Source organism: Staurois parvus, unplaced genomic scaffold (genome assembly GCF_062004578.1).
Source record: "Staurois parvus isolate SC_StPar_1 unplaced genomic scaffold, SC_StPar_1.0 ptg000211l, whole genome shotgun sequence".
Taxonomy (NCBI): domain Eukaryota; kingdom Metazoa; phylum Chordata; class Amphibia; order Anura; family Ranidae; genus Staurois; species Staurois parvus.
In genome coordinates this window covers 478,589-502,748 of record NW_028318007.1, presented here as the reverse complement: position 1 = coordinate 502,748, position 24,160 = coordinate 478,589, and the positions used below count along the sequence as shown (strand labels likewise).

General features: G+C 49.8%; 2 protein-coding genes across 4 annotated transcripts; one reads left to right on the top strand and one right to left on the bottom strand.

The window, feature by feature from the left end:
• Positions 1–994: 994 nt before the first annotated feature.
• POLR2C (RNA polymerase II subunit C) lies at positions 995–6,664 on the bottom strand. Of its 2 annotated transcripts, XM_089678884.1 has the most exons (9): positions 6,503–6,664; positions 5,199–5,248; positions 4,441–4,509; positions 4,317–4,369; positions 3,837–3,965; positions 3,340–3,391; positions 2,381–2,549; positions 1,317–1,391; positions 995–1,160 (listed from the first exon to the last, which is right to left on the bottom strand). In XM_089678884.1, exons 1-9 carry the CDS (start codon positions 6,586–6,588, stop codon positions 1,016–1,018), a joined length of 828 nt encoding a protein of 275 aa, XP_089535010.1. In that variant the 5' UTR covers positions 6,589–6,664; the 3' UTR covers positions 995–1,015. The 2 variants fall into 2 exon arrangements, with proteins under 2 accessions (XP_089535010.1, XP_089535011.1); XM_089678885.1 differs by lacking the exon at positions 5,199–5,248 and having other exon boundaries at positions 6,503–6,658.
• A 57-nt stretch (positions 6,665–6,721) lies between these two features.
• UTP6 (UTP6 small subunit processome component) lies at positions 6,722–19,477 on the top strand. Of its 2 annotated transcripts, none has more exons than XM_089678876.1 (19): positions 6,722–6,875; positions 10,122–10,206; positions 11,485–11,526; positions 12,155–12,247; positions 12,331–12,378; positions 12,460–12,523; positions 12,602–12,720; positions 13,563–13,640; positions 15,317–15,398; positions 15,474–15,555; positions 16,366–16,547; positions 16,635–16,714; positions 17,013–17,090; positions 17,351–17,530; positions 17,637–17,717; positions 17,810–17,913; positions 18,229–18,292; positions 18,404–18,476; positions 19,215–19,477. In XM_089678876.1, the coding sequence occupies exons 1-19, from the start codon at positions 6,784–6,786 to the stop codon at positions 19,370–19,372; spliced, it is 1,785 nt and encodes a 594-aa protein (XP_089535002.1). In that variant the 5' UTR covers positions 6,722–6,783; the 3' UTR covers positions 19,373–19,477. The 2 variants fall into 2 exon arrangements, with proteins under 2 accessions (XP_089535002.1, XP_089535001.1); XM_089678875.1 differs by having other exon boundaries at positions 18,229–18,295.
• The last annotated feature ends 4,683 nt before the right edge of the window (positions 19,478–24,160 follow it).

The following is a 24,160-nucleotide window of genomic DNA, read 5'->3' as shown; positions in this document are numbered from 1 at the left end:
TGGAGGGGGGGGGGGGGGTGTAAAGGCTTAAGGTCTTCCTGCTTAGACTAACTGGTCCTCTCACCAACACCTGTTTGGTCTTGGGTTCCATCTAGGGGATCCCCCCCCCAAATCAAGTTGTGGGTTTTTTTTTTCTTCTCTACATGGGAATTTGGAGTAGTTCCATCTGTGTTGGTGGATAGTGGTTGATTAGCCTTTTACTTGCTGCAAGTTTCAGTGTTTCCTCATATTTGGAGTACCTTCCCTCTGGTGGGGACATTTCTATCTGAGTCTTGAACATCAGGATGATTTACAGTGTTCTCCCTCTGGTCATGTAGGCAGTTCACCTATCAGGAAGGAAACTCTACCTCATCAGGTGACAGAGTCAGGCATTGGTCCTTTGGGTGTTATCTGGGCTAGTTAGGGTTGATCAACCCTCAGTCAAACTGCTTTTAGATGTCCATACAGTATCTGAACTCCTGCATCCCTCAATGGATGAAAGGAAAGGGATAAAAAGTGAAAGTAGGATTTTAGCAGTTCTTGTAAAAATCCTTTTCTTGGAGGCCAGAGGGATGCCTCCCCCCATGTTTTTCATCATGTGCTTTTTGAACTCCTTGCTACAAAACTGAGGCATGAGGAGGGGGAAGTGTACTGGGGGCTGGCCTACATTACTTTTGTTTGCCAACTTCCAGTCCTGAAGGCAGAAGTATAACTAGCCTGTATCTCCTGTGTCCCTCAATGGACTTGAAGAACAGGATTTTATGGCAAGTACAATCCTTGCTTCTCTTTCTTTTGTTCATTGAAAGACACAGCCATACTTCAGTACAAATGGGTTTGAGGTCACCACCTACAGGAGCAGGGCAGTAGGAAGCCCTATAATTTCCCCTGCTTTGCTCTCTCTCCCACGCACCTGGCTTCTTCCCACCAATTAATCTCTCTCCTCACACTACACAAAAGCACCACCCAATATAGAGAACACTTTATTACAAAACAGGCATTGGAGTAGGGAGGGGGGGGGGGGGCAATGTTAATTTATTCAGTTTATAGTGAGGACATCACTTTGAATTTCATGACTCAGCTGTGTCTGCAGGTCACTCAGCTTCCTCTTCAGACCAGACAGTGCAGACAGGACAATATTCTCTGGCCGAAGAGAGCCACAGGACTCCACATTATAGTAGAATCTGCAGGACACAAGCATTTTGTTAATACAACTGATAAGAGAACAGCAATACAGCTTTACAGAACACACAGAAAACCAATATGAAGAGATATCCAAGAACACATTTCTGTAGATGAGGTCAGCTGAGAACACATTCACTAGATTGGCAGTCACTCACCTCTCTGGCTTCCCATTGGGATCATATGGGGCTTGCACTTCCTCCTCATCAATTTCAGAATATTCACTCTTGGGCCTGGGCAGAGACACAGATATCACATGAAGAAACCAATCTCATATAAGTATGAGAGCTCTAGGGGGAACTCAGGCACTTAATAGGCCCAACTGGTCCATCAGCCATTTCATTGTCTTAAAGTGCAATTAACATGAGAGTAATGCAGGAATCCCATTGCCAACTCCTGAAAATGCCAGTTGACTTGCTTCCCTACTCCTGCAATTGTGACACAGAACTCACCTCTGTAAGTGTTCCTTGTCTGGGCCCCCAAAGAAACAAAAATGGCATTATGACCAGGAAACTGGCACTTTCAGGAGGAGCCAATAACGGGAACTCTCTTACTGCTTTTGAGAATCATCTCTCCAATCCGATGGATGAATCTAGTTGGCTGCTGAAAGACAACTCAAGACAATGAAGATCCTCTGGCTATGTAGCAGTACAATATTGGACCATTTCCCCAGAGAGCTCTCCACCATTTGCAGATATTCAGACCTACCCACAGCAGGGAGGAGTGTTGGGGGGACGAACGAACATATATACATACATCAACAGCTTATTGAGCTACTCGTCTCATAGCCCAGCACTCCTCGACTCCGTTGGCTCCAGAATAAAGGGGGACCTCACTGGAATTCAGGCAGGATTAGACACTTCTGACAAAAGCCCAGGGAGGTCCCCCTTTATTCTGGAACCTAACGAGTCAAGGACTACTAGGCTATGAAACGAGTAGCTCGATAAGCTGTTAATGTGTATACTTACAAATGTGCATTTCGTTTTATAAATAAATGCTGTGTGATATTGCCCTAGGCTGGTGCACCCTCTCTTTTGTTTTTGTTTTTTTTTTTGTAGTGGCTTCAGGACACCCCCAGTCTTAGAGGTCAGCAAGGCCAGAAGCACTTTCCTTGTGACGTGGAACTTTCATCTCTACCTGTACCAGGCACAGGAGCTTTTTTGTCTACTATCCACACCCACACATGACCCGGGCACAGACATGGACTGAACATGGAACATACCATTCTTCCGGTTTGGGGTAGACTGTGTGCCGCAGTGCATTGTCTGGGTCATATTCAAAAGCTACCCCCGCTGTTGGGTTCCACTTAGCGTGTTCCTTTCCAAACCCTTTCTTCGCATAAGCTCGGAGACGCAATTCCTGCCCCTTCCGCAGCTTCACTAGGAGAATATCTACAGAAAGAGGATAGACAAGAATCACAGCACAGCTCCAGACTGTCCACAACCTTCTTATAGTCTTCTGTACACTGATCTGAGCCTAGGGTCCACCCAATCCATCATCTTTCATCCACCCCAAGCCTAGGGCCTACCCAATCCATCTTGATGTGTCCACACCACACTTCATTGTCCACACCACACTTCATTGTCCACCCTGTTCTCTAAGCCTAGGGGCTACAAATCCATCACCCTGTGTAGATGCCACACTTCCATGTCCACCCTGACCTATAGGCTCACCCAATACCTCTGTGTGGCCACACCACACTCCACTGTCCACCCTGATCTCTGAGCCTAAAGAATACTAATCTATCATCCCATGTCCAAACCCTAATGTCCACACCGATCTTTGACCTATGGGCCCACCACACTCACTATCCTGACCTCCGATCCCCAACTCACACTATCCCTGAGCCTAGAGCCCACCAATTCATCACCTTGTGTCCACACCACATTCCACTGTCTATCCTGATTTTTAACCACCAGATTACCAATCCATATCCCGTGTCCACCCAGACCTCCGACATACAAGCCCACCCAATCCCTTAATGTGTCTGCACAACATTCTGCGGCCAATCTTCATCTCTAACCCTCTGCCCGCCCTTCTATATCTGCACCACACTCAACTATGCACCCTGAGCTCCAGATCCACCAATGTATCCCCGCATCCACACCACCAATCGCCATCCGTCCTAATTACTATGCAGATGGAGAGCACTCTATCCCAGGAACCCTCCACAATGCTCACCATCTTGCTCTACATAGTCATTGGGGTCATTGTCTCTGCTACGCGACGTAACCTGGAAGACAAATTTACAGATAAAACATGGCACCCAGGCCGACACTCACCCCGACTATCCACAGCCACATGGTACCCAGGCCGACACTCACACCGGTTCTCTACAGCCAGATATATGAAGTCACCTCTTCCCCCTCTCAGTATCAGTGGACTCACCTCCAGGTCTCCACCACATTCTTATTAGATGGAACAATGGCAGACTCAATACACATTTCTACCACATAATGGTAAGTGAACGTAGCAGTGATTTCGGTGTAGGTGTGACCTGGCTGTAACAATCACCTTTTACCATTGTTTGCTAAAGTATTCCAAAAAGAAACTCAGACTAAACAAGCTGCATGTCAAGGCAGTGATGAGTGATGGGGGTGGGGAATATTACACCAGTGTGTAGAACACCTAGCTCTGCCCATCATGTTACCATTCGTACAGACTGCCATGGCACTCACCGGGATGACGCGGGCGTTGTTGGAGATGAGGTCACGAGAGGTCACATGACGGGTCTGGTCTTCATTGCATCGAACGTCCAATGTGAACTCCACCGAGCACTCTGCACAGAACTCCTCACATGTGCAATCCTGTACAAAGGGGCAACAGTCAGGGCTTACCCAGTGTAGGTTCCTGAGAACACCCATGCACCCTGGGCTGGAGCAATGACATAAAAATATTGGTGACATTACCCCTGAGAACACTTATGTAACCCAGCTGGGCAAAGACATATTAGGAGACATTACCCCCCCCCCCCCCCCCGAAGACACCTGTGTACATGGGCTGGGGCAAGGATATAAGAAATGGGAGACATTAACCTGCATTAGAACACCTATGTACCTCAGGGTGGAGAAAGGATATAAAGGAATATGAGAGATTACCCCCTCAGGACACCCATGTACCCCAGGCTGGGGCAATGATATCAGGAAAAGGAGACATACCCGGGAATACTGCAGCTTGTCCACAATGTCATCGCTGGTGAGGGGGACGAGCCCTGCAGAGGGGAACAGATGGTTAGGAGGGCACACTAAGCAGAGTCATGATATATAATCACCTGATACTCACCCACTCTGTGTGCTATGAACTCATCATGGAGGACTGAGGAATTGGCGTCTATCTGCACCCAGTCAATGGCTGGAATAGAAAAGATATTGTCACATTAGGAGGACATATCTGTCCCCTTGTTAGCAAAGGAGAGGGGCGGAGACCCTCCTCATATCTGAGCAAACAAATACGAGAGCGGTTTTATTTGTCCATCCAGTCATGAGATTTTAAAAGCTCTGTGACGGCACAGCACCTGATTTGTCTCTGATGCAGTTCATAACACTTACAGATCTTATCCCCCCTCACAGCCTGTGATTGGACAGTGAAAGGAGAAGCAGCACAGTGATTAGCTCATCTGTCACTCTGCTCTCTCCACCCATCAGCATGCCCCCTGTTGACACATGAGCACAACTAAATAGCTCCTCCCCCTGTCTGAGCTCTGCTATACAGAAACGCAGAGGGCTGATACCAGGTCCCGTTCAGGTACATAGACTAACCTCAGAATTCCTGCAAAATGGCTACTACCTGGCTGCCTTCCTCCTCAGTATGGGGTCACTCTATCTGCAGTGGATGAGTATGAAGCAAGCAACATGAAGTAGGCAGTCCAGAGAGGGTATTCAGTACCGGGGGCTCCTATTGGAGATTATTATGGCAGGAGGCATGACATAGAAACCGGTGGGGGGGGCTGCCTTCACTGCTGAGATATCTCCATCCTCTAATACACAATGCAGTCTACAATAAGGTCAGAGAGAGGGGGACCACCCACAGCCGGCACTCACCGATTGTCGGGACTTCCGCTATAAACACTCGCCGGATGGAGTTTGCGATTCTGCAAGACACAAAGAAATCATGAGGGGGAGGAGCTGAGACAGGAGGAGCAGATACCACTACTAGACCAGTGCTTCTCAACCTTTTTTCATTTAAAGCACCCTTTGAAATTATGGACAGTCTTGAGGCACCCCATTGGAAAATGTGAAAAACTATTCCAAAAGTTTTTTTATAACGCAGCAACATCCACACATGTAGGACACCCAACATTAGAGGGGATTTATTCTTCCAAAGCAAATACTTTTGCACACTGGTACTGACTAGTATGCCCATGTTTCTTTTCTCCCTCAGTTTTTCTCCGTCAGTGACACCAGTACTGATGGAGAGGGGCAGGAGAGGGTCAAACTAGGATGCTGTGCAAGCAGCGGACATCTTCCTTATCAACTGATGATGTCATTAGTTGTCAGGACGCTGGTGGATAGAAGGTTGTAATGGTGCGCAATGAACACCTGTGGCTTTGTGTAACTAAAAGGCAGGCTTGTATACAACCTTTGGGCAATTCTAATACATTTTGCCAAGGCACCTCTGAAGGAACCCCAAGGCACCTCTGAAGGAACCCCAAGGCACCCTGGTTGAAAAAGGCCATACTAGACTCTAAGGCAGGGGTGTCCAACCTTTAGAAGAGCGAGGGCCACCTATGTGATCTGGTCAGCGGTTGCGGGCCCCAATGACATGAAATGGTTCAGAATTTCAAATTCTTTAAATTTTGAATAGCATAATGAACATTTTCCTCCTGCAGCCGCTGAATGCCGGTGGGAGGGAGGAGGAGGAGAAGCCGGCTTTCAGCAGTTGCAGGAATTTCTCCCTGTGTATGGCACCCCCACCGCCACTCCTGTGCAAGTGCCACACAGAATGTGACAGGCGGGCCACATGGGCCCCCTGGATCATGGAGTGGACTCACCATTGGGACCCCTGATGCTACACCAATGGCTGGTTGCGGGGGTAAAAAAAAAAAAAAAAAAAACACCCACCCCAATGAAACTACAAATGAAAAGAGCCCTTACTGCCCAGAGCCCCCATAAAGCAGCTTTCACACCGACACGCTGCAGGTTCACCCGCACCACGCACGCGGCACAGTGCGCCTGCAGCTCAGCTGCAATTTGCAATAGACTTCTATTATATCTTGCGGGTGTGGGGCCTTTTCTGGGAGTACATTCAGTATGAGGCGAAGGACCACAGGGTGAGCCCCCCTGCCCCAAGGAGATGGCTGTACATTCTCCCTCCCCCCCCGTGTACAGGCAGGTCCTCCTCTTACGCCAGGTCGGTGTTCTCCACGATAAATTTGACATTCTCGTCAGTCAGTTCGGTAATGCGGACAGTTGGCTGGTTGGCGTACGGCATCTTTCCTCCAACCGGAAATCGGCATGAAAGAGCCCCAGAGGACCGGAAGAACTAGTGATAGATTGCTAGTTATGGATTGAGAGGACCGGAAATCGGGGAGATAGAGAGCATGGTATAGCTAGAGAGGACCGGAAGTCAGGGTGATAGAGTGTAAGGGGGCGGGTCTAGTCACATGTACTCCCATAGAGAAGCGGCATGGCAGAGTTCGTACAGCGCCGGGTAGAGGAACAAATCCCCGAACTAGAACAGCTGGAGAGAGTGGGACTGTTAACCCGGGGGGAGGTCAGGTGAGAGATGACCGCCCAAAACGATCTGTCTGTAACACCGCCCCCTTTATCTACTTGTCACCGGGGACAGAGTGCGACCCCACCGGAGAACCTCCCCGTCTGCAGGGACAGCGCGCGACCCCATCGGAGAACCTCCCCCAGGGGGCAGAGCTCACCCCACCGGAGAACCTCCCCGTCTGCGGGGACAGAGCGCGACCCCACCGGAGAACCTCCCCGTCTGCGGGGACAGCGCGCGACCCCACCGGAGAACCTCCCCGTCTGCGGGGACAGCGCGGGACCCCACCGGAGAACCTCCCCGTCTGCGGGGACAGCGCGCGACCCCACCGGAGAAACTCCCCGTCTCCGGGGACAGAGCACGACCCCACCGGAGAACCTCCCCAGGGGGGCAGAGCGCAACCCCACCGGAGAACCTCCCCGTCTCCGGGGACAGCGCGCGTCCCCACCGGAGAACCTCCCCGTCTCCGGGGACAGAGCACGACCCCACCGGAGAACCTCCCCAGGGGGGCAGAGCGCAACCCCACCGGAGAACCTCCCCGTCTCCGGGGACAGCGCGCGTCCCCACCGGAGAACCTCCCCCGGGGGGCAGAGCGCGACCCCACCGGAGAACCTCCCCGTCTGCGGGGACAGCGCGCGACCCCACCGGAGAACCTCCCCGTCTGCGGGGACAGCGCGCGACCCCACCGGAGAACCTCCCCGTCTGCGGGGACAGCGCGCGACCCCACCGGAGAACCTCCCCGTCTGCGGGGACAGCGCGCGACCCCACCGGAGAACCTCCCCGTCTGCGGGGACAGCGCGCGACCCCACCGGAGAACATCCCCGTCTGCGGGGACAGCGCGCGACCCCACCGGAGAAACTCCCCGTCTGCAGGGACAGCGCGTGATCCCACCGGAGAACGTCTCCGGGGACAGAGCGCGACCCCACCGGAGAACCTCCCCGTCTCCGGGGACAGAGCACGACCCCACCGGAGAACCTCCCCAGGGGGGCAGAGCGCAACCCCACCGGAGAACCTCCCCGTCTCCGGGGACAGCGCGCGTCCCCACCGGAGAACCTCCCCAGGGGGGCAGAGCGCAACCCCACCGGAGAACCTCCCCGTCTCCGGGGACAGCGCGCGTCCCCACCGGAGAACCTCCCCGTCTCCGGGGACAGAGCACGACCCCACCGGAGAACCTCCCCAGGGGGGCAGAGCGCAACCCCACCGGAGAACCTCCCCGTCTCCGGGGACAGCGCGCGTCCCCACCGGAGAACCTCCCCCGGGGGGCAGAGCGCAACCCCACCGGAGAACCTCCCCGTCTGCGGGGACAGAGCGCGACCCCACCGGAGAACCTCCCCGTCTGCGGGGACAGCGCGCGACCCCACCGGAGAACCTCCCCGTCTGCGGGGACAGCGCGCGACCCCACCGGAGAACCTCCCCGTCTGCGGGGACAGCGCGCGACCCCACCGGAGAACCTCCCCGTCTGCGGGGACAGCGCGCGACCCCACCGGAGAACCTCCCCGTCTGCGGGGACAGCGCGCGACCCCACCGGAGAACCTCCCCGTCTGCAGGGACAGCGCGCGATCCCACCGGAGAACGTCTCCGGGGACAGAGCGCGACCCCACCGGAGAACCTCCCCGTCTCCGGGGACAGAGCACGACCCCACCGGAGAACCTCCCCAGGGGGGCAGAGCGCAACCCCACCGGAGAACCTCCCCGTCTCCGGGGACAGCGCGCGTCCCCACCGGAGAACCTCCCCGTCTCCGGGGACAGAGCACGACCCCACCGGAGAACCTCCCCAGGGGGGCAGAGCGCAACCCCACCGGAGAACCTCCCCGTCTCCGGGGACAGCGCGCGTCCCCACCGGAGAACCTCCCCGTCTCCGGGGACAGAGCACGACCCCACCGGAGAACCTCCCCAGGGGGGCAGAGCGCAACCCCACCGGAGAACCTCCCCGTCTCCGGGGACAGCGCGCGTCCCCACCGGAGAACCTCCCCCGGGGGGGCAGAGCGCAACCCCACCGGAGAACCTCCCCCGAGGGGCAGAGCGCGACCCCACCGGAGAACCTCCCTGTCTCCGGGGATAGAGCGCGACCCCACCGGAGAATGTCTCCGGGGATAGCGTGCGACCCTACCGGAGAACCTCCCCGTCTCTGGAGATACAGCGCAACCCCACCGGAGAACCTCCCCGTCTCTGGAGATAGAGCGCAACCCCACCGGAGAACCTCCCCGTCTCCGGGGACAGAGCGCAACCCCACCGGAGAACCTCCCTGGGGACAGAGCTTGACCCCCACCAGCGAATGTCCCTGGGGACAGAGCGTGACCCCACTGGCGAATGTCCCCCCCCCCCCAAAGGACCCCTTAGAGACAGAATGTGACCCCACCAGAGGACCTCCCTGGCACGTGGGACCAAGTGTTACCCCCGCTAGAGGACCTCCCTGTCACTGGGAGCGGTCCCCCCACCCGGAGGACTTCCAGCCTCTGGAGACAGGGTGTACCCCCGGAAGACCTCCCTATCATCTGAGACAGAGTGTGACCCCCACCAGAGGACCTCCAGTTTCTGGATACAGAGCATGCCCCCTTGGAGGACCTTACTGTCGTCAGGAAAAGTGCAAACATAGAGAAAACACTGCTCAGATGAGTAAGAAGGCCAAGACCAATCAGGTGCCAGATACTTGAATAAAATGTCTTTATTCCAAGTGATATTACACAGGATTCCAGGGACCACACAACTTCAGTGCTTATTCATAACCAAATTAGGTCCTCTCCAGTGATGGGGAGGTCCTCCATGGGGGCACGCTCTGTCTCCAGTGATGGGGGAGTACGCTCTGTCTGCAGTGTCGGGGAGGTCCTCCATGGGGGCACGCTCTGTCTCCAGTGATGGGGGAGTACGCTCTGTCTGCAGTGTCGGGGAGGTCCTCCATGGGGGCACGCTCTGTCTCCAGTGACAGGGGGGGTACGCTCTGTCTGCAGTGTCGGGGAGGTCCTCCAGGGGGGCACACTCTGTCCAAGATGATATGGGGAGGTCCTCCGGGGGGGGGGGCACGCTCTGTCCCAGGTGACAGGGATATGTCCCCCTCTCCCAAGAGGACCTCCATGTCACCTGGGATAGAGTGTGACCAAACTGGAGGACCTCCACGTCACCCAGAGCATGCCCCCCAGAGGACCTCCAGTCTCTGGGGACAAAGTGACCCCCCACCCGGAGGACATTCTGTCTTCAGGTGAATCTCCTCCTTCTGGATCTCCTGTGATCACCTAATTGTTCTTGATGTTACAGGTCTGTCGTTAAGAAGAGGACGTCTCTGGAGTACAAACTGAAGAGAAGGGTTGTGGAAAAAGAGGATTTCATCGGCTATGTACAGGTACTGCTACGTATAATAATCTGATTTAGGCACAAGGCATCTGCTACAAGAGTATAACAGAGCGAGGTATGAGGCATGTCCTGTAGTAATATATCAGAGCGAGGTATGAGGCTTGTCCTGTAGTAATATATCAGAGCGAGGTATGAGGCACGTCCTGTAGTAATATATCAAAGCGAGGTATGAGGCATGTCCTGTAGTAATATATCAGAGCGAGGTATGAGGCATGTCCTGTGGTAATATATCAGAGCGAGGTATGAGGCATGTCCTGTGGTAATATATCAGAGCGAGGTATGAGGCATGTCCTGTAGTAATATATCAGAGCGAGTTATGAGGCATGTCCTGTAGCAGGGGCAGACTGACCATTTGGAAACTTGGGCACTGCCCGAGGTCAGTAGGGGGCCCCATGAGATGCCCCTGGTACCTTTTTCATAGGCTTTTTTGAGTTTGGGCAAAGACACAGGGGCCCCATGATCCCCTATTGCCCGGGGGCTCCATGAGTTGTCAGTCCGCCCCTGTCCTGTAGTAATATATCAGCGAGGTATGAGGCATGTCCTGTGGTAATATATCAGAGCGAGGTATGAGGCATGTCCTGTGTTAATATATCAGAGCGAGGTATGAGGCATGTCCTGTAGTAATATATCAGAGCGAGGTATGAGGCTTGTCCTGTAGTAATATATCAGAGCGAGGTATGAGGCACGTCCTGTAGTAATATATCAGAGCGAGGTATGAGGCATGTCCTGTAGTAATATATCAGAGCGAGGTATGAGGCATGTCCTGTGGTAATATATCAGAGCGAGGTATGAGGCATGTCCTGTGGTAATATATCAGAGCGAGGTATGAGGCATGTCCTGTAGTAATATATCAGAGCGAGGTATGAGGCATGTCCTGTAGCAGGGGCAGACTGACCATTTGGAAACTCGGGCACTGCCCGAGGGCCCGGGGTCAGTAGGGGGCCCCATGAGATGCCCCTGGTACCTTTTTCATAGGCTTTTTTGAGTTTGGGCAAGGACACAGGGGCCCCATGATCCCCTATTGCCCGGGGGCTCCATGAGTTGTCAGTCTGCCCCTGTCCTGTAGTAATATATCAGAGCGAGGTATGAGGCATGTCCTGTGGTAATATATCAGAGCGAGGTATGAGGCATGTCCTGTGGTAATATATCAGAGTGAGGTATGAGGCATGTCCTGTGGTAATATATCAGAGCGAGGTATGAGGCATGTCCTGTGGTAATATATCAGAGCGAGATACGAGTGGTCTGATGTTCGTTTCTCTCTCTGCAGTATGAGATCAACTTCCTGGAACTCCTGAAGAAGAGGCGTCAGGTGAGCTACAGACTGTACGGGGCCTGGTGTGTCACTCTATACAGGGTGTGGGCAGGCGGTAGAGACTACAGGGCCGGTGTGTCACTCTATACAGGGTGTGGGCAGGCGGTAGAGACTACAGGGCCGGTGTGTCACTCTATACAGGGTGTGGGCAGGCGGTAGAGACTGTCCGGGGCCTGGTGTGTCACTCTATACAGGGTGTGGGCAGGCGGTAGAGACTACAGGGCCGGTGTGTCACTCTATACAGGGTGTGGGCAGGCAGTAGAGACTGTACGGGGCCTGGTGTGTCACTCTATACAGGGTGTGGGCAGGCAGTAGAGACTGTACGGGGCCGGTGTGTCACTCTATACAGGGTGTGGGCAGGCGGTAGAGACTACAGGGCCGGTGTGTCACTCTATACAGGGTGTGGGCAGGCGGTAGAGACTGTACGGGGCCTGGTGTGTCACTCTATACAGGGTGTGGGCAGGCGGTAGAGACTGTACGGGGCTGGTGTGTCACTCTATACAGGGTGTGGGCAGGCGGTAGAGACTGTACGGGGCCGGTGTGTCACTCTATACAGGGTGTGGGCAGGCGGTAGAGACTGTACGGGGCCGGTGTGCATGGTGAATTGTGTCCTTTATCTCCACAGCGGATTGGTTACTCCTTTAAGAAGGATGAGATTGAATTTGTCATTGTACAGAGGATCCACCAACTGTTCGGCCGGGCCACCAACAAATGGAAGGTAGGTGCTGGGGCCCCTGTGCAGTCTTGCTAGTCCCCAGTTCTCCCATTTGCCATATCAGTTCTGTGTTTCTTGTGTTCCAGGACGACCTGCAGCTTTGGATGTCTCATATTGCATTTTGCAAGAAATGGGTGAGTTGTCTTGTCCTCATGTTGTTTACATCCTCTGTATGATCTCATGTCTCAGAATTTCTTTTTTTTTGCTGTTTTCAGAATTGCCGATTTCAGCTGAGTAAAATATTTTCCTCCATGCTGGCTGTCCACTCAGATAAGCCAGGTAGGAGCACAGATTGGAGATAGAGGTTTGCTGTAATTGTATGACCATACATGCTAACCCCGTATCCCTTCCCTCCAGCGCTTTGGATAATGGCAGCAAAGTGGGAGTTCGAGGATCAGCTTTCAACTGAGAGCGCTCGACACCTTTTCCTGCGAGCACTCCGATTCCACCCGGACTCCTCCAAGGTGTACCAAGAGGTGAGCACGGCCCATGGGCTGGGCAGGGACCCCTTCACTGTGATGGTGGTGGTTCTCTCACGTGTGTGTGTTTGTCACTCCCTCCTCACTGGCTTGCCTCTTGCATAGGTTATCCCCCCTCCAGTCCATCATGAATGCTGCTGCCAGACTCATCCATCTTACCAACCGTTCAATGCCAGTCCCTCCACTGGTTCCCGCTCACCCAACAAATAAAATTCAAGATACTTATAAAGGCATCCACAACTCAGCCCCTAGTTACATCACTAACCTGGTCTCAAAATGCCAACCAAATCATTCTCTTCTTTCCTACCAAGACCTCCTGCTTTCTAGCTCCCTTGTCACCTCCTCCCATGCTCGCCTCTAGGACTTCTCTAGAGCCGCTCCCATCCTCTAGAACTCCCTTCCCCAATGTGTCCGACGATCTCCATCTCTGTCCACTTTTAGATGATCCCTGAAAACTCATCTCTTCAGAGAGGCCTATCCTGCCCCAACCTAACAGCTATACATTTATTTTGTCCATCAGCCCATCCCCCAGTTATTACCTTTTTGTATCTCTCGACCCTCCCTCTTAGATTGTAAGATCTAACGAGCAGGGCCCTCTGAATCCTCCTGTATTAACTTGTATTGTAATTGTACTCTCTGCCCTCATGTTGTAAAGCGCTGCGTAAACTGTTGGCGCTATCTAAATCCTCTATAATAATAATGTAGTGTGTTTCAATGAAGACCTAGTGTCTGCACGGTCATATACATTGAAAACCTCCACAATTTTCATGGGGTGTACTTGCATTTCATATTTTGTAGTCCGTATAGAATTGGTATATGCGTTGTCTTTTGCCTTGTAGTACTTTCGGATGGAGCTGATGAATGTCGAGAAACAAAGGAATGAGAAGGAAATGTTGGACAAAGCCAAGATGGACGTTGTAAGGCTGAGCAGTGCCATGTGTTTTCTACATATCGGGGAGTTGTGTTGGGTGACCCTTATTAATGCCTAGCAGTGGTTACTGACTATGACCCCTTTCCCCTTTCTCACACAGCAGTCCTACTGCTATAAAAGAGAGGGGGATTTTTTGACCTGACATAATTTGGGGAGGTGGGTGGTGGCAGTTAATCTACTGAGATTCGTTCATAACAACCTAAAGGAGAATCCCATTGTCATGGAGCTGTAGGGTGCAGGGAGGACCCCTGCTGTCATTGAGCTGTAGGGTGCGGGGGGAACCTTGCTCTCATGGAGCTGTAGGGTGCGGGGAGGACCCCTGCTGTCATTGAGCTGTAGGGTGCAGGGGGGAACCTTGCTCTCATGGAGCTGTAGGGTGCGGGGAGGACCCCCGCTGTCATGGCGCTGTAGGGTGCGGGGAGGACCCCTGCTGTCATTGAGCTGTAGGGTGCGGGGGGGACCTTGCTCTCATGGAGCTGTAGGGTGTGGGGAGGACCCCTGCTGTCATTGAGCTGTAGGGTGCGGGGGGACCTTGCTCTCATGGAGCTGTAGGGTGCGAGGAGGACCCCCGCTGTCATGGCGCTGTAGGGTGCGGGGAGGACCCCTGCTGTCATAGAGCTGTTGGGTGCGGGGAGGACCTTGCTCTCATGGAGCTGTAGGGTGTGGGGAGGACCCCCGCTGTCATGAAGCTGTAGGGTGCGGGGAGGACCCTTGTGTGATGGAGCTGTAGGGTGTGGGGAGGACCCCTGCTGTCATGGAGCTGTAGGGTGCGGGGAGGACCTTGCTCTCATGGAGCTGTAGGGTGTGGGGAGGACCCCCACTGTCATGGAGCTGTAGGGTGCAGGGAGGACCCCCGCTGTCATGGAGCTGTAGGGTGCAGGGAGGACCTTGCTCTCATGAAGGTGTAGGGAGGACCCCCGCTGTCATGAAGCTGCAGGGTGCGGGGAGGACCCTTGTGTGATGGAGCTGTAGGGTGCGGGGAGGAACTTGCTCTCATGGAGCTGTAGGGTGTGGGGAGGACCCCCGCTGTCATGGTGCTGTAGGGTGCGGGGAGGAGCTTGCTCTCATGGAGCTGTAGGGTGAGGGGAGGACCCCCGCTGTAATGGTGCTGTAGGGTGCAGGGAGGACCTTGCTCTCATGGAGCTGTAGGGTGTGGGGAGGACCCCCGCTGTCATGGTGCTGTAGAGAGCGGGGAGGACCCCTGCTGTCATAGAGCTGTTGGGTGCGGGAAGGACCTTGCTCTCATGGAGGTGTGGGGAGGACCCCCGCTGTCATGGAGCTGTAGGGTGCAGGGAGGACCCCCGCTGTCATGGAGCTGTAGGGTGCAGGGAGGACCTTGCTCTCATGAAGGTGTAGGGAGGACCCCCGCTGTCATGAAGCTGTAGGGTGCGGGGAGGACCCTTGTGTGATGGAGCTGTTGGGTGTGGGGAGGACCCCTGCTGTCATGGAGCTGTAGGATGCGGGGAGGACCTTGCTCTCATGGAGCTGTAGGGTGCGGGGAGGACCCCAGCTGTCATGGAGCTTTAGGGTGCGGGGAGGACCCTCGCTGTCATGGAGTTGTAGGGTGCAGGGAGGACCTTGCTGTCAAGTGGGGTCATAGAGTGTGATGCCACTGTGTGGGCGGAGTGTCCTCAAACCAGTATTCATATTGTCATGTCACAGGGTGAAGCTGGTTACTCAGACGCCATCTTAAATGGAGAATTGGCCCGGGTGGTTTATAAAACTGCAGTGGAGAAGATAACAGGTAAGCAGAACTCAGTGTACAGTATGTATATTATAAGTAATCATTATCGGATGACTAATATGATTGTGTCCTCAGGGGCCGAGTTCCACCTATCACTCCTGACAATTGCTAAGAAGTTCCAGTTCACAGAGGAGCTGCAAAAGGAGATCCTGTCTGAGTGAGTCTGATCCAATGACTATTCGCTATCTGTTGGTTCTGATCCGAGCAGATGATCCATGATACAACCTAGGCTGCTGTCCTTATAGACCCCATGGGTGAGGCATTGACAGAAATGCTACCAGTGCACCGACCACCTTCTGAAAATGCTGATCACCTGATCCTCCCTGGGTTCAGTACTTCACTTATCCAGAAGAAGCCTTGAACTTCTCAACTGCATGTTTGTATTTAGTCACTGATTTAGTTGCATTGAAGCTATGAAATCAGTATGACAGCCAGACAAATGGCATTTTCAGAGGGGTCCGCATTGGCAGCTTCCATTTTCCTGTCAGGTTAGGTTTACTGTAGGTCTGCCAGAAATAAAGTAAAAATATAATCTTGAACAGATTTGTGGGTTTGTGGTTGGGTTATATTAGGTTGTTATGTGATGGGGGTGTGGGGTCCAGTTGGGTCAGGCTGCTGTAGGTGTGATTGAGGGTATATTGAACAATCGTGTCAGATTGTCGCATTAGTAGTGTCTTGTTTGTGTAACTTGTTCTGAGTTGTTATGGTGGATGTAGGATCCAGTCAGGTGAGGTTGCTGTACGCATGATTGGGGGTGTAGGATCCAGTTTTTTACTCTGTATTGACAAATGTTCTATTTTTGTAAGAGTTTCCCTGTTTTTATATTTTTTTTTTTTTGGGAAGGTGAGGGGGACCTGGGGAGGGTTTTATACGTAGTTTGTGTGGGTGTTTTTTTTTTTTCTATGTTTTACCTTAAAACGATTTGATTTAACAACTAATGTTAATGAATTAAACTCTTATCGCTCAGCCTAAAGACTCTCCACACGGATGATCCTCTCACCTGGGACTTCTTGGCGCGTCAGGAACTGTTAATCAAAGCTCCACCATCAGCAAAGTCCACGTCCAAACAGGCAAAAGCCCAGAACATAGCGCGACAAGAGGAGCAATGTAGTCAAGTGTATGAGACAGCTCTGAGTTCTCTCCACAAAGGTCTGAAATCTCTTTTGAAATGAAATGATCTGCAAAGTGTATAGCAGGCCAGTGTCTATAGATATGTCCTTTTATCTCTTCCTGCAGAATCCATGTGGGATCTGTACATCACCTTCTGTTTAGAGAGATACAGACGTAAAACTAACAGCAAAGAACTGAAACAACAGGTAGGTAAAGACATGAGCGCATCCCACATTCTGGACTCTGCCATCCCATGTTCTAGTTCCCTGCCCCGCCATCATCCCATGTTGTAGATCTCTATTATGTGTTCTTTATATGTATTTCATGGCTGGATCATATTTCTCTTGTACCTGTGATTGTCTGTGAAGGTTCTCATGGTTCTGGGTCTAATTAGAGATGTATTGGGTGTAAAACATTCACTTGCCATGACAAGAACATATCTGATGCAAGTCCAAGAACAGCACTTCACCTTTTTAGTTTAGTAAATCTTTCTTCTGGTTTCAGAGGACGGAGAGACTGCTGTCTGCTTTCTGCAAAGCACATGAAGCCACCTTATTAGCACCAGCGAGATACAAGGAGTGGGTGAGTGCAAGGACCGAATTCCTTTATAAGGACTGAGTATCATTCTTTATATATAAGAAAGTCTGTGGGGAGAGGATAGGGAGTACTCCCTTTAATATAGATTGTGACTGTGTGCTCTGTATACCTTTTTGTGTTGGAATCTTTATATGTAAGGAGGCCTTTGAGTGGGGGGAAGGGGATTGTGTATTCCCTTTATTATAGATGGGATTTTGACTCTGCTCTGTATACTTTTGAGTTGGAATCTTTTGATTATATTTTAGATTTCATGTCTAACGGAGCTTGGGCAGATGGAATCGGCAATAGATGTATCTTCTGCAGCCACTGACAGGTTTGGCTCATCTGTGGACATATGGAGGACGAGATTGGAGGTTCTTATCTCTTTGAAGGCTGGGGATGTAGAACAGGTGTTTGAGAAGGCATTCACACAAGTGAAGCCCAAGGTATGAGTTTTCTGTTCATGGGGTGGGTGTCTCTGGAAGGAATTGACCAGTAGACATGTGAAATGGCTCAGTGTTGGTGACCTCAGTCTGTGTTGGTTGTCCACAGGACAGTCCACCTCTCTGGACAATAATGGTGGAATGGAGCGAGAAGGAGAGGAGTGCAGAAGACACAGAGGCCTTGTACCAGGTAAAATGTGTTGCCTGTGAGTTCAGAGGTCATTTGTCAAGTTTTATTGGAGTTTTGTCAAGTTTTAGCGGGTTATTTTCTGTTTCCTGCAGAAACTTGTCCTAAACCCAACAGTCACCAAGACCATGAAGTTGAAATATCTGGACTGGACCTACCGGACTCAGGGATACAAGAGAACCAAGAAAGTGTTTAGTAGGTGAGTGGAGCATTGGGTCACATTGGATGGTATGGCCTAGCGGTGAGTGGAGAACTGGGTTACAATGGATGGCATGGCCAGGTGAGTGGAGCACTGGGCCACAGTAGAGGGTGTGGCCAGGTGGTGAGCAGAGCTTTGGCCAAGTAAAGTGGAGACATAAGTAAATGTAGTTTGTCACTTACAAGATATAGTTTAGAGAGAATGTATAAGCAGGAACAGTCACTAGGCAACGTGGTAGTGGATGGCTCAGGAGTGCGGTATCGGATAATAATCTGACTGATCACAATGAAATGTCTCCATTCTGTCTCTCTCCAGCTTACATGAGAATCGCCCTTTTTCAGAGGAGTTTTTCCAGAAGATGATTGACATTGAGAAGGAGCAGGTCTGTGTGTGCGCATTGTGGTCGCTCCAGTGATCTGGGAATTAGTGCAGCTACTCCGATCTGTCCTTACCCAACTAATTGCTGATCAGGCTTTCTTTTCCCTTTTAGGAACAAAGCAAGATGTTCAACTTACGGGAGTATTATGAACGGGCATTGCGGGAATTTGGCTCTACGAACCCTGGTGAGTTCTCTATGTGGAAAGTCTTTTACAGAAAAATTGCCCAATTTTCCTGCTTTGGTGATGCTCCATTGTAATGTAGACAGCATTCTGTCAATGCATGAGCTTTACCAACATTATGAGTTCATCTAGCTCTACCCAAACTAGGAAGACTGGAGAGGAGGACACCAGACTGTGGCTGCTGGAAATCTGAACTGACTGCAGGGTTCAGATGTACCACAGATGGACCTATTTATCAAAAACTTTAAACCTTTCTTCTCAGAAAAGATCTGTGAAATATTTGTCAGGTTTGGTGAGGAATGTTATCACTGACATTCAGTATCTGCAGAGGAAGTTGCTGTTCCTGACTTTTACTATTCAAGCTGGAGAAATGTCTGTCTGTGAATTTCTCTCACAGACAGACAGACAAGAAAAGTAAACGCTTTGATACATTTGGAGAATTTATTGAAGTCTGAAAAAAAATGCACAAAAGTCAGAAAGCATCTGATGGGATGGCAGGGTGGAGCTACAGACCATTTGGATCTCAGTAAGTGTTCTCTATAAGAACTGAAGGCAGGGCTTAGACAACCTGGTACAATTCTAAGGAACTAAAAGTCCCAGCATATGGAGGGATGGGGGTCTATGAGGGGAGTGTGATTGGCTCCCTTGTGACTCCTGTGTCATGTTTATCTGGTAGTCACTGACCCTCCCCTCTCCCAGAATTCATAATTATTTTTTTTTTTTTGTTTGTTTTCTCCCCAGATTTGTGGCTGTCTTATATCAAAGAAGAATTGAGCCATTCAGAAGGAAAACCAGAGAACTGTGGCCCCATCCACTGGAGAGCCATGAAAATGCTGCAGGGGGAGGACATTGAGCAATTTGTGAATAAATACACCCTGCTACAGATCGGACACTTATAGCTGAACATTTCCATGTCAAATTTTTTTTTTGTTAGGGTGGTTTTGAGTCTTGTTCACTGTGATTTGATTATTTTTCCTAATAAAAACAATCCTTGTGGAGCTTCATCAGTGAAGTATCACAGCAGTGCATGAGAGAGCAGCCATCTTCAAGAATTCGGGCACAGTGTCCTGGCCAAGCTGGGTGGCAAACCGCAGCGACACAGATTGCTGGGCCAGGTGAGGTGTGCTGCTCCTGACAAGTGGCCAGGATTTGTAACCTCACTGCAGATCTTTAGCTGCTTCTATGATGTAATTGCACTCAGGAAGAATAAGGGTTACCCTCTGATCCCAAACAAGTATTCAGCACCCAGAAGATATAAAGGTTACATTTTGTCACTGTACAGGTACACAGTGCTCAGGAAATATAAAGGGTTACACTCTAACCCCCCAACAAGTGCTCGGGGGGAATAGGAATTAGATTTACACTCTAACCAAAAGCTAGTACTCTGAAGATACACTAGTGGCCAAAATTGTGGATACACCTTCTGATTTTGTCAGTTTTGTTTGATATCTTTACTTCCTTGTTTTTGAACTGCCAACAAAGAAAAGAGTCGAATGGGCCAAGGAACATCAAAATTGGACAAAAGAAGATTGGAAAAAAATTATTTAGAGTGATCAAACACAAATTTCTATTTTCGGAAGCGTTGGTATTCAATACTTGCGAAGAATGCCTTCCTGAGTGCGTGACAGCAACAATGAAACACCCTCAAACCGTCATGATATGGAGCTGGATGTCTTGGTATGGTGTTGGATGAATGCAGGTTATTGATGGCATTATTAACGCAGAGCGATACATCAAAGAGATCCTGGAACCAAAGTTGATTCCATCAATAAGCGACTTATTGGACAAAGGCACAGAATTTACTTTTCAACAGGATGGAGCTCCATGCCATACAGCTCGTAAATGCCTTAAACGGTTCAATGACAAGAAAATTCCTCTGCTTCCCTGGCCTGGAAATAGCCCTGACTTGAATCCCATAAAAAATCTGTGTTCAAGATTAAAATGCATGGTCTCGAGCAAGAATCCAAGCAACAAGCGAGGACTCATTGAGGCTAGCCTCAATGAGTCCTCGCTTGTTGCTTGGATTCTTGCTCGAGACCATGTAATAATCAATTCCTGGCATCATATGGTACATTTCCAGCCAAAATTAAACTTATTTAAAGATTTTTTTGTCAAGGTATTAATTTACTATATTTAATTTTACTTGTGCTATGACATTTTTAGAGATTTTTACATAAAAAGTACTTTAAACTGCAAAAGTTTGTAAAAATGTAAGGCATACCCACAGTTTTGGCCACTAGTGTATAAAGGTTAGGGTTACCCTTTGACCGTGAACAAGGACAACACCATTTCCAAAATAGTTGAGCCACTGTGTAAACTCTACATAAAAACAGAATGCCATGATTTGCAAATCTCAAACTCCTATTTTATTCACAATAGAAAACATATCTATGTTTAAACTGAGAAAATGGTCCATTTTAAGAAAAAAAGGCAATTTTAGAATTGATGGCAGTAACGTCTCAAAATAGTTGGGACAGGTCAACAAAAAGCTGGCAAAATAAGTGTTACTAACAAGGAAGATGGAAGATCTGGAAGAACATTTTGCATCCAATTAGGTTACTTGGAAACAGGTCAGTAATATGATTGAGTATAAAAATGGAATCTTAGCAAGTCAGAGTGTCTCAGATGTAAAGATGGGCAGAGGTTTACCATTCTGTGAAAAATTGTTGTGCAATTTCAGAATAATGCTCTTCAACTTAAAAGTGCAAATACTTTAAAAAAAGAAGTATGGAGTTTTGAAAAAGAATAAACCTAGGTAAGTATGCTGCATCTGTCTGCTGCTGTCTTTGCCGTGAGAACTGAGCGATCAAACACCGTTGATCGCTCAGTTCTCCCCTCCAAGCAGAATGCTGTGATTGTCAGACTCCGGCTCTTTGCTCTGCCCCGCCAGTACTTACTAGAGTGCTGAGTTGTTAGGGGGACATGAGGGGCTGGCTCAGGCTGTGTATAACGAGAAGCTGACCCAGGTGCCAGTCCAGACTTCTGGGTGGATCCTAAACGTATGGTCTGGATCTTTTCAGAACCTGAACCAGCTCTGTGATATCAGCTGACAGCGGGCTTTAGCCTGGTTACAGGACCGCACTTCTGTGACATACAGAAGTATAGCCAAAATAGCTTTGGCTATACTTCTCCTTTAAATATATCATCATCAACAGTACATAATATCATCACAAGATTCTGAGGACCTGGAGAAAGTTCTGTGTGCAAGGGACAAGGCCAAAACATAATATTGGATGCCCATGATCTTCAGACGGCACTGCAATAAAACAGGTACGATTCTACAATGGACATCACTGCATGGACTCAGGAATACTTCCAAAATTCACTGTGAACACAGTTTGCCATACCATCCGAAAATGCAAGCGAAAGCTGTCAGGCAAAGAAGAAGCCAAACCTAAACATGATCCAGAAACGCTGCCATCTTCTCTGGACCAAAGCTCATTTAAAATGGTCTGTTGCAAAGTGGAAAACTATTCTGTGATCAGGCGCAGTGAAATTTGACATCCTTTTTTGGCAATCATGGGTGCCTCATTTTCTGGACTAAGGAGAGAGACCTCCTTGCTGGTTATCAGTGCTCAGTTCAAAACTCTGCATCTCTGATGGTATGAGGGTGCATTAGTGTGTATGGAATGGGCAGCTTGCACATCTGGAGAGGCACGATCAATAATGAAAGAGATATCCAGATTTTAGAGTGGCATATGCTCCCATCCAGCCAACGTCTTTGTCAGAGAATGCCTTCCATATGTCAGCAGGACAATGCTAAACTGCATTTATGACAACAGCATGGCTTCACAGTAGAGGAGTCCGACTGCTTAACTGGCCTAACTGCAGTCCAGACCTTTCACAAATTGAAAATATTTGGCACATCTTCAACCAAAAAATACAACGAAGGCTTAAGACTGATGAGCAGTTGTAATTCTTTATTGGGCAAGAATGGGACAAGTCCACTCCAGCAACTGGTCTCAGTTCCAAGACATTTACAGTGTTGTTAAAAGAAGATTGTAAGCTTGAAAGAGCAGGGCCCTCGATCCCCTCATGTTTTGCATTGTATTGGTATTGTTCTGTCACATGTTCTGTCCCCCTTTGTAATGTACAGCGCTGAGCGAACTATTGGCGCTTTATACTGTATAATAATAATAATGGGATGCTATACCGTAGTAAACATGGCCGTCCCAACTTTTTTTGTTCTTGTCAGTTTCAAAATTACTTTATTTTTTCTAAAAATAGTATATTGTCTCAGTTTAAACATTTGATATGTTTTCTATTGTGAACAAAATATGGGTTTATGAGATTTACAAATCATAGCATTCTGCTTTTATGTAGATTGTACACAGCGTCCCAACTTTTTGGAATTGTACACAGTGCTCAAGAGAAAGAATGGTTGGGGTTCCCTCTGACTCCAAACAAGTACACAGCACTCATGAGGACTAAAGGTTAGGGTTACCCTTTAACTTAAAACAAGCACTCAGCACCCAGCAGAAACAAGGGTTAGGGTTTCCCTCTGACCCAGAACTAGTACTCAGTACACAGGCTGCATACGGGTTAGGGTTACCCTCTGACCCCAAAGACGTATTCAGTACCCAGGAGATATAAAGGGCATCCCATTGCTGGCCTCCATATTTCTCAGTCAATGTCCCAGAACAAGTAGACAGAGAAAAGGCATAAGGTATTCATAGGCATACAGGATACTTGTTGCAGGTCAGGGATTCCAAGTATTGAATCCTGAGAATCATTGTGAATGTCAGGAAATAAGCAGTGGCAGTCTCAGCTTCTCTCATTATGGGTTTCCTCCAAGGCTCATTCATACCGATGTGTCGGTGCGCTGTGATATCAATTGTATCCCAGACATGCGTTGCTTGAAATGGTGCATGCCTGTTCAGGTGGTCTGAAATTTCACCAGAACAGCTTAGGCAAGATACTGGAATGGAAAGGGGTGAACAAGCCATAGAGTAAGCCTTGCAAAACCTGATGGAGGGGCTACCTTTTCTACACTCACCTGATCATAAATGGGAGGGCCTGCCTTCACTACAATCACTTGATCAGACTATGCTGCAGTAAGAAAAGCCGCATCTCTAGGCTTGTGAATCTTGAGCCAAGCCTCATAAAAATCCGAACCAACAGTGTCAGTCATTGCACACTAAGAAACTCTTCCCATGGGAAACTGCTGGGCCTTGTGATTGAATCTCAAGTGCTGTTCTGTATACAGACAGGGGAAGTGACCCATATTCCCATAACCAGGACCAACCAGAATATTTAATGTGTGGGAGACGGTTGACAGATCATGCAATAAGGTAGTGCAACTCATCCCCCTCTACTCCATTCCTGTCTATGGTGCGACTGACTGGTTGTACCGGCAGGTCTGTGATTTGTTGACTTCTTACACGCTCTTTGCGGACGACTCTGAGCAAAATCAGGGGAATGAGAATTCTGGGGTGTTCTGCACTATAATTACAAGAAAGAAATCATTTTTATCTATGATTTAGCAAAATGTAGGCGCAGAAAATAGAATTTATTAGCTTCAAATTACAGAATAGCAGGTGCATAAATTTTCTAAATTAGAGTTTTGCCCTAAAAGTCATCATTGCCAGACATAAGCTCAACTACCTGTACACCATTCTGTCTCCAGAGATAATGCCATCACAGATGTGTTCATGAGTCTTTACTGAAGAAACTGACACTATAATGTC

Excerpts from the sequence above, each read along its gene's own strand:
- UTP6 (XM_089678875.1), top strand. The coding sequence starts at position 6,784 with ATGGCAGAGTTCGTACAGCGCCGGGTAGAGGAACAAATCCCCGAACTA. Across the intron at positions 15,556-16,365 it reads CAAAAGGAGATCCTGTCTGA|CCTAAAGACTCTCCACACGG; the intron begins GTGAGTCTGATC and ends CTTATCGCTCAG. Across the intron at positions 16,548-16,634 it reads TCTGAGTTCTCTCCACAAAG|AATCCATGTGGGATCTGTAC; the intron begins GTCTGAAATCTC and ends CTCTTCCTGCAG.
- POLR2C (XM_089678884.1), bottom strand. The coding sequence starts at position 6,588 with ATGCCGTACGCCAACCAGCCAACTGTCCGCATTACCGAACTGACTGAC. Across the intron at positions 3,966-4,316 it reads ACAAGCTGCAGTATTCCCGG|GATTGCACATGTGAGGAGTT; the intron begins GTATGTCTCCTT and ends CCCTTTGTACAG. Across the intron at positions 1,392-2,380 it reads TACCCCAAACCGGAAGAATG|GCCCAAGAGTGAATATTCTG; the intron begins GTATGTTCCATG and ends GTCTCTGCCCAG.